The sequence below is a fragment of the Gymnodraco acuticeps genome, unplaced genomic scaffold (assembly GCF_902827175.1).
Source record: "Gymnodraco acuticeps unplaced genomic scaffold, fGymAcu1.1, whole genome shotgun sequence".
Lineage (NCBI taxonomy): Eukaryota > Metazoa > Chordata > Actinopteri > Perciformes > Bathydraconidae > Gymnodraco > Gymnodraco acuticeps.
Genome location: NW_022990346.1, coordinates 175,931 through 191,607, shown reverse-complemented (window position 1 = coordinate 191,607; position 15,677 = coordinate 175,931). Strand labels below are relative to the sequence as shown.

The following is a 15,677-nucleotide window of genomic DNA, read 5'->3' as shown; positions in this document are numbered from 1 at the left end:
TTATTTTGCACACTTGTTTATTTAAATAGACTCCAACAATGGAATGTTTCATTTCAGACACAAACCATCTATTAATATAAAAGTTCAGTTTGGTCAAGCAGCACTCCAAAATGATATCTATTAGATTTCTCTATTTTCCCCTCACATATGCTCAGACACGCAAACAGTCATTCTCTAGTGGGTCTTTACAAAGTGACGTAACAATCATTTGCGTGCTACAGAAAATATCAGTGCTTTAGGACTAAATTAATGAAAGGAAGATTACATAATTCAGTGCAGAGAATAATATCTAATTTAACCAACATTTCTCCCAAAATCCTATACATTTGGTTCAACTGTACGATGTGACTTCATATCACTTCTATTCATACAGTACAACATGGAGCCAGCTTCAGAGGGAAGCAGTCACATGATTGGCTCCTTCTCAACAGTGGGTCTATATCAACATTTATAATTGAAGAAAAGTTACTAAGAGGTCAGTATGTACTCCTAACAAATATAAATGTCTCCTCAGAAGCCTTTCTAATCGTAAGAGCCTTTCAATGAAGACTAGTTGTACTTGAGATTGCAAAATATTGTGAAAGTGATTATGAAACTTTGCAAAAAATATGTTGACCTCTTCGGGATTGTTGACAAGTGTTGTGTGTCTCCATATTTCAAATACAAAATAGAAAATACATATCCCAAAATTATTAATTGTTATTGGGACAATCCTGTTATGTAAGTATTTATGTTCCTATCAGCCAAAAGCTAAATGCTAAAAACACGAAGGTTTTGTCCTCATATGACATGAGTTTGCTGGAGCACCACTGATGATAAACATCCATTACAAGGCTACTTGGGAGGATTACACCCCCAGGAACAATGGCTGACCTTTGGCATGGTTTTAGTATGATACAAGGCAGAAGGCATTTGGGGTAGTAAAGCTGAATTCAGTGTTTTCATCTCCTAAACCCACAGGACTCACTTCTCAGGTCCCGAGGCACTTGGAGCACACTCCGCCCACACAGACACATCCACACTACAGTCCGCGAGTAACATACTCAAATAACTTTCGCTTCACCCAGACACTCAGAAGCACGCATGTTGTAGAAACACTTATTGTAGGAGTCTCTGGTGAAGTATACAGTCAGACATTGACCTAAATACATACTGAAGACGGACATCATTTGGCATTCTCCTGTCCAACATGACGTGCACTGACAGGAGTGCTCAGGCACTGGTGAAACTGGCCCCAAGGGCCCTCAGGCAGGCTGCTGGGGATTGATGTTCATGTGAGGAGGATGACCAAGAAGACCAATCCGTTGCTTCTGCTTCCTCTGCTCCGTCATCTGCACAGGGAAAACGAAAAATGGTAGTTGACTACAAATTAGCAGACATGGATAAAAATCAATGCAAAATGTCAAATAGACAAAAACTGATATGTTGTGGTTTTACAGGGTTTTTACATTAGGTAGCTTTATGGTGGTTGGTAGGCACGTTTTGTTTATTTTGGAACGAGTCAGGCTAGCAATTTCCCATTCTTCAAGCTAAGCTACGCTAACTGGTTGCTGGAAGGAGCTTTCAATTTACAGAGGTATCGATCGCCACATCCGAATAATTTTATACTCAAATAATGATTGTGGTGGTAATGTAATGGTAATTGTATTGATATTTATAAAAATGTAACTAGTCCTTAATGGCCTTTCCCGTATAAACAGCTTTGTGGTTGTGAGTAACCACAGTACTAGGGTGTAGGTTGTCAAAACATTACCAAAGGCTAAATGAATCTGAACAAAAGCCAACCTGTTCAAATGTTAGTGTATAACAAACTGAGGGAGTGCATGATTTACTGTCACACTGTATACCTGCTCCTTGAGCTCAGTCAGCTGTCCTGACAGGTTGCACACCAGCCTCATGGTGGACTCCAACTTCTCCTGCAGGTTCCTGATTTCATTTTGCTCCCCCTCTGCATCACTGCTCACCAGTGACATGGCTCGCATTCGTGGGAACCAGTCCAGGTTGTGCTCCTGTGGTCGACCAAGCACATACACCACTGACTTCAGTACATTTACTAGGAATTGTTAAAGTTACGTCATGTCAAAAAAGTATTGGTCATTTTAAACAGGAGCTTGTTTGGAAATCAAGGGCTTGAATCTGATTTCACAATGGCATCAGTCTGTTTTTGAAGAAATATGCCTGCATGGTATATTGCCACAGGAGTAACAATGGGGAGTGAATGATCTTAGACTAAGCAAATCCTGAACGACGAATGGAAATACCAGCGAACTGACCAACGATTACTTATCATTCGTTGATCAGTTTTAGGGTTACACGGCAACTCATGTACCGTCATCTACTGTCTTCCTGTTTGCCTGCACAAGTCTGTTTGCGTGATTACATTTGATGAGCGGCATGTCTGTCAGTTGAGATAAGAAAAGAGGAACACATTAGTGTTCAAAGGTGTGTGAGACATGTCTGTACAGGTTTACCATTCTGACTCCAAAGCATTACCTAACATCTTTACTGTAACAGAAACGTGACACAAATGTAAAGGCCCATCTGATTGTTCATTCATTCTGCATTGCTGCACCAGAACAGCATCGACAGAAGCAGCACAGGCACACAGAATGTCTATACAAATAAAAAATGTACAAGGACGAAATATAGAGCATCAAGCTGTGAAGTAACTTAGTGGACCGGACAAACATTTCCGTGCTGAAAAACATGTTTTTTTACTATTTGTATTCCCTGTAGACAACCATCCTGTTGCTCCTGATCTCATTAAACAAATTAGGCCTGCACTGAAAAGTGTGTGTTTGTTTGAGAGTGTTTCAATGCTTTTCATTCACCTCGATCATCTCAGCCACGTAGCTCTCGGGTCCTGTGTATTCGGTGGAGTCTTTAACTTTTACCAGCACAATAAAAAAGAGGTAGTGCCACATGTTGTGCTCCTCTTTGAAGTGCTCTTCAAAAGTCACCGTCTTGTTGTCAAACTTGTCCCGCTCCAGACCTGTAAAAGGGGGAATAACAAATGTTTTAATGGCACAAAGTTTGAAAAGTAGCTTTAAGAAAAAAAATGGCCAGCCTCTAGAGTAGCAGTTTCTGACGTTGGTGAGGGGAACATGACACTTTGTGATGAAGTGTGAAGGTGACAAGAAAATATGTAAAGTAAATGAAAACATGTATTCAAGTGTCATTGATGTAAAGGTCTCATTTACAAAAGAAACAAGAGAACAAATTACATATTGGGTAAGCTTCCCTATTTAGCCCACCAAATCTGCTCAATTAAGGGGAACACATTAGAGATAAAACAAAAGTCTTATCTCTCATTTGAAATTTCAACAATATTGTTGATATTATTATTCCTTTTCCTGTCTTCAAAAATGAGAGATGTCACATTGTTCCCTCCCTGTACAGACAGCATTCTTCTATCCTGTGTGGGCATGAACTGTATTTCCTTGTCTTTTAATCATTTCAAAATAAAAAGTATCTGGAAATATGGCTAATGTCAGGATAGTACACATGTAGGCATACAATAATACTTTTATAATATATGACTGATGCAATAACGTTGATACCTAAATATGGTTATTATAATGAGAGTTAAGGCACTGATTCATCAGAACAAAGAGAAGGGAAGGGAATTGCTTTAAGCTCAAAAGGGTGAACAAATGTATGATAAAATCAAGAAGGCTTTATGGTGAAATTAATTAATATGTGTTTTAAAGACAGAGTACTTTAATCCAAATACATGACATTATTTATGCCTGATTTCCTGAACAGAAATCATTTTTAGCTACGGGTACAAATGAAACCATGGCAGGAGGTTCACATCATAATCATTGTCTACAGACCTTAAAGCCTTAAAACTAATAGAAGATTGAGAGAACGATCGATGTCTCATAAAACCAAGCTGGAGAGGATGGAGAGCCCCTTAAGCCTGCGGAGGTCGGCTCCTAATCTCTGCATCTCCCGTTCCCTTGTGGTTCTTCAGGAAACCATAGAGACGGCAGCTCCCCATGTGGCCTGGCCTTCTTTAACACGAGTGAGTCAGAGGAGCTGCTGGCTGACTGGCTGGGTGACATAATGCTGTTTTCATCCATATGTTTACCACTTGTCCCGACAGCCTGACCCAACACGCACACTCTTCTTGGGCTCACACATATGTACTTTACAGTCCGTCACATTCTCAGCAGCACGGTGTCCTTTTTTTAGGCACTCACAAATATAATGTACATATAAGGAAATGCAGATGGTCACACAATAGGCAATGAGTATAGATGCCCAAACATATGGTTTGAAAATGAAGTGTGTGTGAGGTAGTGGGAGAAAATGTGTGCGTGTGAGACAGACATGAATTATGGAGGCGAGCAGAGCAGTGGCAGGAAGCTCTCATGACTCAGCCTTCTTTGGAACAGCTAAGTGAAACAGGGGGGAGGGAGAGAGGGTAGGGGGTGAAGAAAAACACCATGCACCTATACAGTCCAAACCACAATCACAACAAGAAATCAAATGTTCAGACAGGGGAATTTGGGAATTAAAGTAACCTAGTGAGACGAGTTTAATTGTTGAAGAGTGCTAATGACGCACAGAAATGTTGCAATAGAGTCATTACAACAACAGAGCACAGACCTATACCAGGCAGACAGGATGCCCTAAGGATTACAGAAGTAATCCTGGCACTTGGAAGTTAGAGGATGGATCAGAACATGCTGACTGCTTGGCAAAGAGAGCTGTGCCAAAAATAATAAAAGCTAGATGTGTAGAGATGAAAGGAAATATGAATATTTTTGTGGATTCGGATTCAAAACACTCAAAATAGGTTGATTTTGCTGAATTCACATTATTGGGATGATTGTGAATATATCTAAATATGAGTTAAAAGATGCAGGAACTATATAGTAAGAACAGACTCACGAGGTTACTATTGTTAGTTAGGAGGCCGACAAATAATTGTATCAACAGATCAGAGAAGTCTTACCGCAGATAAAGCAGGTAGTCTTCAGGACTTCTTCTTTCTTCTGTTTTTCACTCCTCAGGTCAGCAAAGGTATCGATGATAACGCCAAAGATGAGGTTGAGGACTATGATGATGACCATGAAGAAGAACAGCAGGTCGTAAATCACTCTGGCTGCAAACAGAGGCTCCTTTGAAAGGAACAGGAAACAAAAATGAGTAAAACAGTAACTTCTGCACAATTATTATTTAGAGGTAGTGACTAGAGAATAACAGATCATAATAATTAGTTTATTTTGATTGTACAGCATCGACAAGGAGTGAAATGATTGTCCCATTTCAATGTATGAGCCAAAGGGCAGGTCTTTACATAAATAAACATATGTTGGGGAAAATGATCATGGATGTTAATATAAAACAAAAAAACACAGGTCTGTTACCTTAGCCGATCAACCAGATGCAGCCTGTTTCTGTCTAGGTCAGACACAGTTTAAATAGAGATGTTCTACTTTAAATCATTAGCAAATTGAGCTACAATGGACTTCAATGACTTCAAACTGTGCTGTAAGTACATTGTTTCATTCATTAATTTTCCACTTCTAGTTAATCATCTTTAAAGTAATGCTAGCCGAGTGCAGTCTCACATATTCAGGCCCTTGTTGCATTATGCTGTTCATACGTGAGCAAGACATTCACATCCTCTTATGACATCATTAGTGGTTGAGCCTGTATTCGGTGGAAATCTATCTTGATGTTCAATTCCCAAAACAGGCGGAGGCAGAGCAGCTGCAAGGAAAGATTGGTGAAACCTTTGTTAAAAAACAAGTTCAGCGCAGGGGGTGAGGGGTTTTCAGCCAGCGTCACATGACCTCGCGACCAACACACACACACACACACCACACACACATTCACACACACACACACACACACACACAACACACACACACACACACACACACCACACACACACACACACACACACACACACACACACACACACATCACACACAACACACACACACACACACACACACACACACACACACACACACACACACACACACACACACACACAGCATACACACACACACATACACACACACACACAACACACACTACACACACACACACACACACACACACACACACACACACACACACACACACACACACACACACACACACACACACACACACACACACACACACACACACACACACACACACCACACACACACACACACACACACACACACACACACACACACAACACAACACACACACACACAGTAAGGCACCTAATTAGAGTAGCATGTACCTCTTTGGAAGGCTTGCGGAGCACATCCCCGACCCCCCCCCCCACTCCTCAAGCCATGACTCAGCACAGTGACGATGCACATTAGTAGAGAGTCGCACGTCCGCTCCATGCTGCTTTCCACCTCAATGTTCTGCCCCAAATCTAAGGAAGCCAAAAGGAAAGGAAATCCTTATCTATTCATTACATCTATAATAAAATGTATATCATGACATAAAAGTAAGGCAAGTTTATTTATATAGCACTTTTCTACACAAGGCAATTCAAAGTGCTTTACAAAAAATGAAAGACATTAAGAAAATGGCATTTAAAATCAGTCATTAAAAAGAAAAGCTAGTAAAATAAACATTCAAAGAAAAAATACATGGATAAAAGTTACAGTGCAGTCTAAGATATGAATAGTTCAATTAAAAGCAGCGACAACAAGAAAAGTCTTCAGCCTGGATTTAAAAGTAGTCAGAGTTGCAGCGGACCTGCAGGTTTCTGGGAGTTTGTTCCAGATATTTGGAGCATAATAACTGAACGCTGCTTTACCATGTTTAGTTCTGACTCTGGGGACAGAAAGCTGACCAGTCCCTGAGGACTACCACAAGAGTACCACTTAAGAAACGTATTGTATTGCTTCACGGAAGAAGAAAGGTATGATTTATAACATTTCAACAACAGAGACCTTCATCAGGCATCGTCAAATTATTAAAGACGCCTGATGATATTTTCTCAGGTCAAAAATATCTGTAATCTGTGTATGAGTGGGATTTTATGTCTCTGTGTAAATAAGGTACTACTTTTTAAATATCCTTGACTTAGTAGCAGAACCTTTTATCTGTTGTAACCTTGTTTACATGTTTTGGGGGACAGTTTGAAGGCGGTTAGTCGAAGCAAAAGTGTTTTTGTTGAGATGAAATGTGCAAATGGCCTTGGTTGAACTTGTTGTTCTGAGCTAAACAGAAAAACAAAGATTAACATTTCTAAAAGATTTATCCAATTCGATAAGGTTTGTAGGTCATTGAAGAATAACCTAAGAGATATTCAAATGTTGGACAGGAAACAACATATCATGATCCCTGCTAACTGTGTTGATTATCCTTTTAATGTCTAAGGGAAAGAAACTGATGCTGTTTTTCTTTGTTTTTATTAAATTGGATCACAAATGAATATCACGTGAGAGCTGGAGAGGTCACAAGGAAATGTGTGTTAATTGAAATAGCCATTATGTGGCAGTTGTCAGATTCACATGAATTAAGGTGTAAATTAGTGTGATGCTTCAGGACAAAAGGAGGTATTGTGGCCTGACAATGCAAAGTAAGATTCACATAAATGATTTCCAGTTTCACTGATTTCACCATATCAATGTCTTCATTAAATTCTTGCCAGGTTGTTATTTGTATTTTGTCCTAATTTTCAAATATCTAGGATAATCTAGAAAAACCTTAAACCCAAGCTTTTTTCTAACTTTGCAACTAACATTAACCCTTTAAACTGGGATTGGATACTATGTAGATATTGTAAGAATGTTGTTTTAATTTAGTCACAGGAAATTGGCAGAAGAACAAAGCTTTTTAGGGATTTAAATATTTAGATAAAGACACAATCTTCATGCTGTTAAACCCATTGTTGCAGTATAAATTACCTTCCTGCGGGGCTTCTGTGGTGCAGTTCTCATCATTCCCTCCCTGACACATTCCTGCAGACAGAAACTCACTAGCCAAACTGGCTCCATTTTCTAGAAAGTCGGAAGAGACAGTGCTTACATTTTCTTGTCTGATCAAAATGAAAAACTTAAAATCAATATTCCTTTAGGACTGTTTGTAAAAATGGCAAATGACAGAAGTCTGTCCTCACTCAGAGTTGTGTTGGGGAGACGATCCACCTCCAGGATAAAGTCGTCCTTGAAGAAAATGTATCCAACAATGGAAAACAGGTAGACCAGGATGAGAGCCAGCACAGCGGTGAGCACGATGGAGCGTCCATTACGAGTCACACTCTTGATAACATTCAGCAAAGTCTCTTCTCTGTATACCAGGTCGAACAGCTACAGGAGCAAAGCACATGTTACGATTCAAAGCGATACATATTTTGCAATTTGTTAACTGTAAAATTAATTAATGGCTCTCAAAAGGAAAAATCTGAAATTGTAAACATGTAAGAAATAATTCAGGTTACAGACTGCTATATTCTACATACAGTTTTACCTGTATTTGTGAATGTGAGAAAACACAAAAATGCACAAGTGGCAAGAAATCAATTGGTCTGCTGGATTAAATGCTTGCATTGCTAGCATTATGTGGCTTTTATACATTTTGCTTTTACACTAAATCAATAGTTTTTTTGTCTAACATGCATAACTAGTTTTCAGCATCTTGTAATAAAATAAGTTCTGTGTGTGTGTTTGCAAAGGTGTTAAAGGATTCTTAGAATGTGTGTGTTCTCAAGGTGTGTGTGTGTCTCTCACCAGCAAGCTGTAGAAAAAGACGTGGACAAACACCCCCAGAGAGCATATGATGAGGTAAAGGAGGTGGTAGAGGAACTCAACGTCCAACACCATTGCTTTGTAGCCTCGTGTGAAGGTTCCTCGGTTCCCCACGAAACTTATCAGGAAGATGATTTTATTGCACACCTGGAAGACAAAAGCAACTCTCCTTAATAACAAGAATAAAGGATAATCACGGATTGCCTTCCTTAAGGGGGCGCAGGCATGGTAAAAACTATTCAGCATGGTGGGTGTCGTTTTTTTAAGCTCAATGAGGACACACTGACTGTGTATACATGAACATAAGTAATTGATTTATCAAAATGTCATGTAAACAAGACTCAGGGGGAAAAGGGATGAACTGAAACTCAGTTAACACGAATCCACATGAAAAAGAAACTGACTTGTTGATCATGAGCTCACTTAACAAGAGTGCATGTACAGGATTTATACTTAGTGCAGGGAAAGTATAACTGTGACAGCAGTGGGAAGAGGCATAGAAAAGATGAGAAGATAAAAAAGGAAAATAACACTATTTAAAAATAAACGACTTTTGGTCCGTTGCTTATAAACTAGTTTTTAGAGAGTAACGCGTTACTGCAGTCCATTGTGACGTGTTCTCTGATTTTCTATGTGATCGCTTTCTTGTGTACATGTCAACATAGAGATTGAGAGTAAAGATGAGTGTGTTTATTTTGTGTGTGTGTGTATGTGTTTAAGAGCACATCTAGAAATCTCTAGCGGGTGCAGGGGTGGTGTCACTCCCTCTTGGGTCCAGTGACGCACTTCACACCCAAAGCACAGCAGGGCTCTGCCAAGGAGAAGTTGAAGGGACAGGGGGCGACACCGCAGGCAGAGCGGGGACCAGCGTGAGTGAGAGATGAAAGGAGAACTGGAACTAGTGTGGTGCAAGTTTCTCAGTATTTGAAAGTAGTAGAAAATAGATGGTATGTTTTTAGCATTTCTTTGGGGAATGTTTTTTTTTTTATTAACCAGACAAACACACACTATTACACACTGGACAGATGAGAACATGTCAAAGTGTCAGCTCATACAAAATTACGGAGCCCTGGAGGGTTCATTGAGAGAAAAATAAATAAAACGTGGCCACGTTTTACTTTCTCGTTCGCACGAGTTAATAAAGCGTGGCCTCGTTTTATTTAAATTGAGGGATTCCTGTCCGTGACTCACAGTATCTGCTGCCCACAGCTGTTCTATAGAAGGAAAACCTCCTTCACTTTATGAAATCTCTGCGGCACCAGTGGCCTGTACTACGAAGCAGGATTTGCTATTTACACTATTCATTCATGAAGTATGACGCTGCGCTGTCAGCACGCGTCTCCATGTTTGTGATTGGTCAAATGTATGGTAACCCGTCCCTTTCACGTGAACGCGCTCTCAGCCGGACAGAGAAACCCTGGTTGATTTGCTGAGTTGATAACCAGCTTCGTAGGACCGCTTATCGACATCGCGTTTGTTAGGGTTAGTTAAGCCGGGTAAATCAAACATATCCAGGGTCTGTTGAACTGGCTTCGTCGTACAGGGCACTGGAGGCAGTAACGTGTAACCCAGCAGAATCTGAGAAGAGCAGCACCAGCTGCAAAGACCTGTGCCTTTTACTGTTTACTTCACTGCGTTTCCCTTCATTAGAACAGCTGAATAGAGATCGAGGCTGCTACGTTTAACCACACACACCTATACACACATCGAACTACCAGAGTATTCCCCCTCGTTTTATGAAGGAGATGTCCTGTCACCGGGGCGCATGATGTGTGTGTGTGTGTGTGTGTGTGTGTGTGTGTGTGTGTGTGTTCAGCTCCGCTCTGTGATGTTTTTTGGTTTGATTAATACATACATAACCCATTTATTGTTTCAGCTTTACACAATTACATTTCTGTTTTAAACATATTGGGATTGCAAAACAAAATGTCAGCAATGGATCACTCAGAAGCTGGGTAACTGCTAAGTTGCTAAAGAGACCCTTTAGAATACTCACATTGAAGGCACCCAGAAGGAAGAGTGTTGGCTCCAGGCCAACAGAGAAGATGAGACGGAGGATTGTGATGATGACGAGGGCACGGATGCCCAGCGGTTGGGGCATGATGATCACAATGACCATGGTGGCAAAGACTCCCATCCACAGCAGCGCAGACAGGTGGGGATCCAGCATACCTGCTCAGAAATAAATGTATGTAATAATGCAAATGAAAGCCATTAAGGAGACTTGCTAAAAGTGCTGTATTTGAAGGCAAGTTCTGCCTCTCAGGCAGGCCTCAGGCCTTCATTAGTGAGACTTTGTACTGAAAGAGAGCCAGTTGTATAACACCCAAAAAGTATATGACATACTTTTTGATGTATGTGTGTTTTAAGCTTTAGTGAGAGCCTACCTGAAGCTTCCAAATTATCTCAGGGTGAATCCAGGATTAGTGAAAGGGGTTTCATGTGGCAGAATATCACTCAGGCTAAAACACTCAACCAGGTTGAACAGGCCTAAAGCAGGGACACACCCAACCTGCTGCCCCTTCTACTCACCATCCCTTTATTAAAACATAAAGCTAACATGTGTGCAAGTCTGTATGTTTGTAAGCACATTTTGAGTAACAGAAAAACACAACTGTGTAATAATGTTAGAAAGGTAGAAGGACATCAAGAGGAAACGGTGAAAGAAGACGTACAAATAAAGCATAACTTCAAGGATTAATACAAGACAGAAAGATGATGAGAAAGCAGAAGGGGAGTACTGCGGGTAAGGGAACTCTCCTCTCCTCCCACCTTGCTTAACTCTGTCTCCTTCCCTCTCTCCCTTCCTCTAAATTGCTCTCCCTCCCAATCGATGTGGAGATCACATGACAGGTGCCACTTACATAACAGCGATCTCTAAAAATACCTCAGCTGAAAGATTCATGAGGAAGCGAGCAGGGAGCAACACGCGGCTCCGGTGATGTGGCAGATTCAAAAGGGGCTCTGTAGCTACCATGCACTTCAGTTTAATGATTGTGCGTGAACATCTGTACAATCCACAGTTGAGGAGGCACTACGTCCAATGGCAGTCAGCCATGAATACAGTCAGAGAACCCTGCCCTGTATCTCCTGTTCTTATTACACTCAGTCTAAAGCTCTGAGCAAAGGAGGGTGGACACCAGTGTGTGTGAGAGTGTGAGTGTGAGTGTGAGTGTGAGAGACAGAGAGAGAGAGAGAGAGAGAGAGAGAGAGAGGAGAGAGGAGAGAGAGAGAGAGAGAGAGAGAGAGAGAGAGAGAGAGAGGGCAGGGGCCCAAAGCCGTAAAAGTGCCTGTAAAAGCAGGCCAAAGGTATGCTGGAGTCTCACGTGATGATGTTTTGCACACAGAAAGAGTTCCAGGGAAGAGCGGGAGCAGTCAGCCTTTACTCATGATGTGCACTCAATAACTAAAGACAACATGTAATTGTTCTTTTGTCACAAAGTAAAACATATGATTGTATGAATTACTGAATATCATATTTAGTCTTACTTTTTTTACTCTGTTATGTATTTTTTGTAATTTACTAGAAAATCAATACAACTGACCTTAAAGGTGCCACATGTACAGACTGACACTTGAAAAAGGAGTCTTTTATGGCCCTTTAGAAATGACCTGCAGGCTAGACTCCCTAATTTTACTAACCATGTGTTATACAAATATAATAACAATATACATGGGTTCATTTTTTGTATCTGGGTTCGTAAAGAACTAATATGAGATGTAGGTAAAGGAGACATTAGTTGTTTTATGATGTCTTAGATTGCATTCTTAATCTCATAGATTCAAATGTGCATACTTTTGATCACGACACACTCTTAGAAGGGACGAACAAACCAACAGACAGAAAAGGAAAACATCACTGAGGAGGATTTCTATTCGCTGAGTAGCTTGCCTTGTTTGAAGTATGAACACATGATGTATGTCCATGTATTTGAATCACCTGATCCAATGCAAGCTTTGTTTGCACGACTGAAAATGACACGGAGTGCTCCTTTGTGTGTGTGTGTGTGTGTGTGTGTGTACACAAAAGGAGAGAGATTCTCAGATCCTGCTCCTAATCCTAGTCAGGTATTTAGAGCATTGTTTGTAAACAAGGGATTAGTGGGTCAATGCTGAGACTGCTGGACTGAGAGTCAGCTCGTCTAAAACTTTATTTTTGTGTGACTTCATCATGTAACATGACTTTACAACTCCTTACTTTCTAATCACTGGATGTATATTCACGACTTAGATTTTCATAGAAATTAATGCTCCAATTTTTAAATATCACTGTAGGAAACCTCAGATCTTTAAAAAAGCAGGCTGAAAAAGATCATAGCCTTTTTGCAGCAGAACAACAAGTCAGCAAGCCCTTGTTCTTCCTGTTTTGCATTGTTGAGCGCATCACCTTTGTCTGACCCTGGTTTCAAAAACAGTCTGAGTGCAATACATTCAAATAAGCTTCTATCTAAGAAGCATCAATACAACATCTGCATGCACAACATGATTCACTATAGAAACAGTAAAGGTTTCATATGCACCAAAAAGGACGAGGACTAAGCTGAATTACAATTCACAGAAAAAGAGCGTACATATTATTCAAAATGATAAAGTCTGGAGATGTGGAGTGAGATCTTACAGATGTATTAATGACAGGATGTCAGCAGGGTCCGGGCTCAGTATTAAAAAGCTTGATCTCACGGTCAGATTTCTTCTCATTTGCGACTGACCTGCATGTATCCCCTCCAGGGGGTAGAAGAAGCAGACCAGCAGGTTCATGAGCACAGCCAGGTTGAAGGAAACGTTGCTCCACACCGACATGTTCCGGGAGCACCAGTACAGCACGGGTTGGGCTGAGCAGAAGAGAGAAAGTAGAACATTTCTCTTACATTTGGTCACTTCAATTCAAAAATCCCCAAAACATCAGATTGCTTGTTTTGCCCAATCACCAGTCCAAAGCAAAGTATATTTTAAGCAGCAAATCTTCAAAATAAACACACCAGGATTTGATAATATTTGTAATGATGATAAATGTTTCAACTGAGTTTTAACAGTTTAAATGACTAATTGTTGCAGCACTTTAAAATGGATCATCACCCACAGGCCATAAGACTTTTAAACACCTGAACTAAGAACATCCATAACATTCACCGGTTTGCAACTCACTAATTATGTATCACTTGTATATAGACTCTTATGGCAATACTTCTATTCTATTTTATTGTATTTACTTTTTTATCTGGTTTATTGTGTTGCACTGTTGGTGGAGCCTGGGACCTAAGATTTTAATCGACATAACTACACTGTAGCTATGTACGAATGACAATAAAAGCCTTGAATCTTGAAAATGCGTGAACAAGATTTTAAGGGCATGGGCAGTACTTTGACAAAAATGACATAGGGAGTACTAGACAGAACTTCAAACAGCCACCATTCTTAATAAAGCATGTGCAAATGTTCATAGTATAATAAAGCTCAAATAAAGAAGAAACTCAAGTAACTTTGACCTTTGACAGTCTAACTTTTAATAGAACATTTTCAATTATTTGGCATTAGTGGAAAAGAGAAACAGATGCAGGGACTTTTCTCTGTCCATCCCCTGTTCTGAGTGAGAGACAAAATATAGCTTTGTGTGGGTTATGCAGTCTCATATCTGAATTAGAACTGTGACTGAGTGGGTGTGTGTGTGTGTGTGTGTGTGTGTGTGTGTGTGTGTGTGTGTGTGTGTGTGTGTGTGTGTGTGTGTGTGTGTGTGTGTGTGTGTGTGTGTGTGTGTGTGTGTGTGTGTGAGCACACTATCAGTTGTGATTCATAAGATTACTGTACAAATGTTTCACGGCTCAAAGAATGTGGAAAGCCCCTGTCTGCGTTTAGATAGTGGAAACATGTAAACACGCAGGATGACATTGTTAGCCCTGCTGTCGAGGTGGGGACACATGCTTCCATACATTTTCCATACCCGCTTATCCTGTTCAGGCCCGCCGTATTTAAAGGCCTATCCCAGCATGCATTGGACAAGAGGAAGAGTGCATCCTAGACATGTCAACAGTCCCTCATTAGGACACGCAGTCCCTCATTTGACACACAACAAAATATATAGTTAATTTGGAGACTAAAAATTGGTCATGATAAATGGAAAAGTCAAATTAATCATTATGCTGTTGCATTTCCCACCCACCACTCCTGTCATCTACGATTGTAGCTTATATGTAGATTATTGTCAACAGTACACCTTGTCCAAAGCAGTACAGTATGGAAACAATTGTACGATTAGTCTATTAGCTAATTAACAGACAATCATTTGGGAAATGTATTAATAATAGGCCAATTGTTTGGATCATTTATTGAGCAATTTTGCATTTACTTCCAATTTCTCACATTGAGAATTTGCTGGTTTTAAAAGTATTATATATTTAGTTTGATATACTTTAAAATCGTATATCTTAGTTGTTTTTTTCATCTAATTGAGCTTCAATTTATGAAGAACCGACAGAGAAAGAGGTTATACAGTACAGACAAAATCAAGTGAATAAGGAAACTCTAGGGAATAGTTATGTTATGTTTTGTACAATGGTGATCCTGCATTAAAGGAACATTAGCAGCAACACATGTACATGTTGACCCTACCTCTGAGTTTCTTCTGCCAGTTCATTTCATTGAAAAGGTCCTCTGCTGACAGGAAGAAGTCGTTGATCTTGCTGCCCTGCTCGTCTCTCTCTGTGGTGTAGTACACTCGCAGCTTTGATTCAGAGGTCAGGAACTCACAGATGTTGGGCACGGGGAACACTATCTCTTCCATGGTGCGGTCCTGGCGCACAATCTGAACAGAGACAACCACATTCACCTTGACATCGGCAGGTTTATTGTAGATTTGCAAATAAACTGTAACCGAATATACAAACAGCTTCAGGGGAGATTGTGGTATAAAGATATGTTAGAGATATAGTAGTTTTTGTGGTTTTCCCACTTTCCAAA

General features: G+C 40.2%; 1 protein-coding gene across 1 annotated transcript in view; it reads right to left on the bottom strand.

Moving 5' to 3' along the window:
- The window catches only part of LOC117551047 (inositol 1,4,5-trisphosphate receptor type 1-like), a 64,831-nt gene continuing 49,154 nt past the window's right edge, over positions 1 to 15,677 (bottom strand). The window contains 12 exon segments of the mRNA XM_034223714.1: positions 1 to 1,331; positions 1,848 to 2,009; positions 2,832 to 2,992; positions 4,964 to 5,129; positions 6,257 to 6,298; positions 6,300 to 6,397; positions 7,884 to 7,976; positions 8,096 to 8,285; positions 8,706 to 8,870; positions 10,720 to 10,895; positions 13,433 to 13,555; positions 15,330 to 15,522. Coding sequence (XP_034079605.1) covers positions 1,245 to 1,331; positions 1,848 to 2,009; positions 2,832 to 2,992; positions 4,964 to 5,129; positions 6,257 to 6,298; positions 6,300 to 6,397; positions 7,884 to 7,976; positions 8,096 to 8,285; positions 8,706 to 8,870; positions 10,720 to 10,895; positions 13,433 to 13,555; positions 15,330 to 15,522 — 1,656 coding nt within the window. The 3' untranslated portion in view covers positions 1 to 1,244.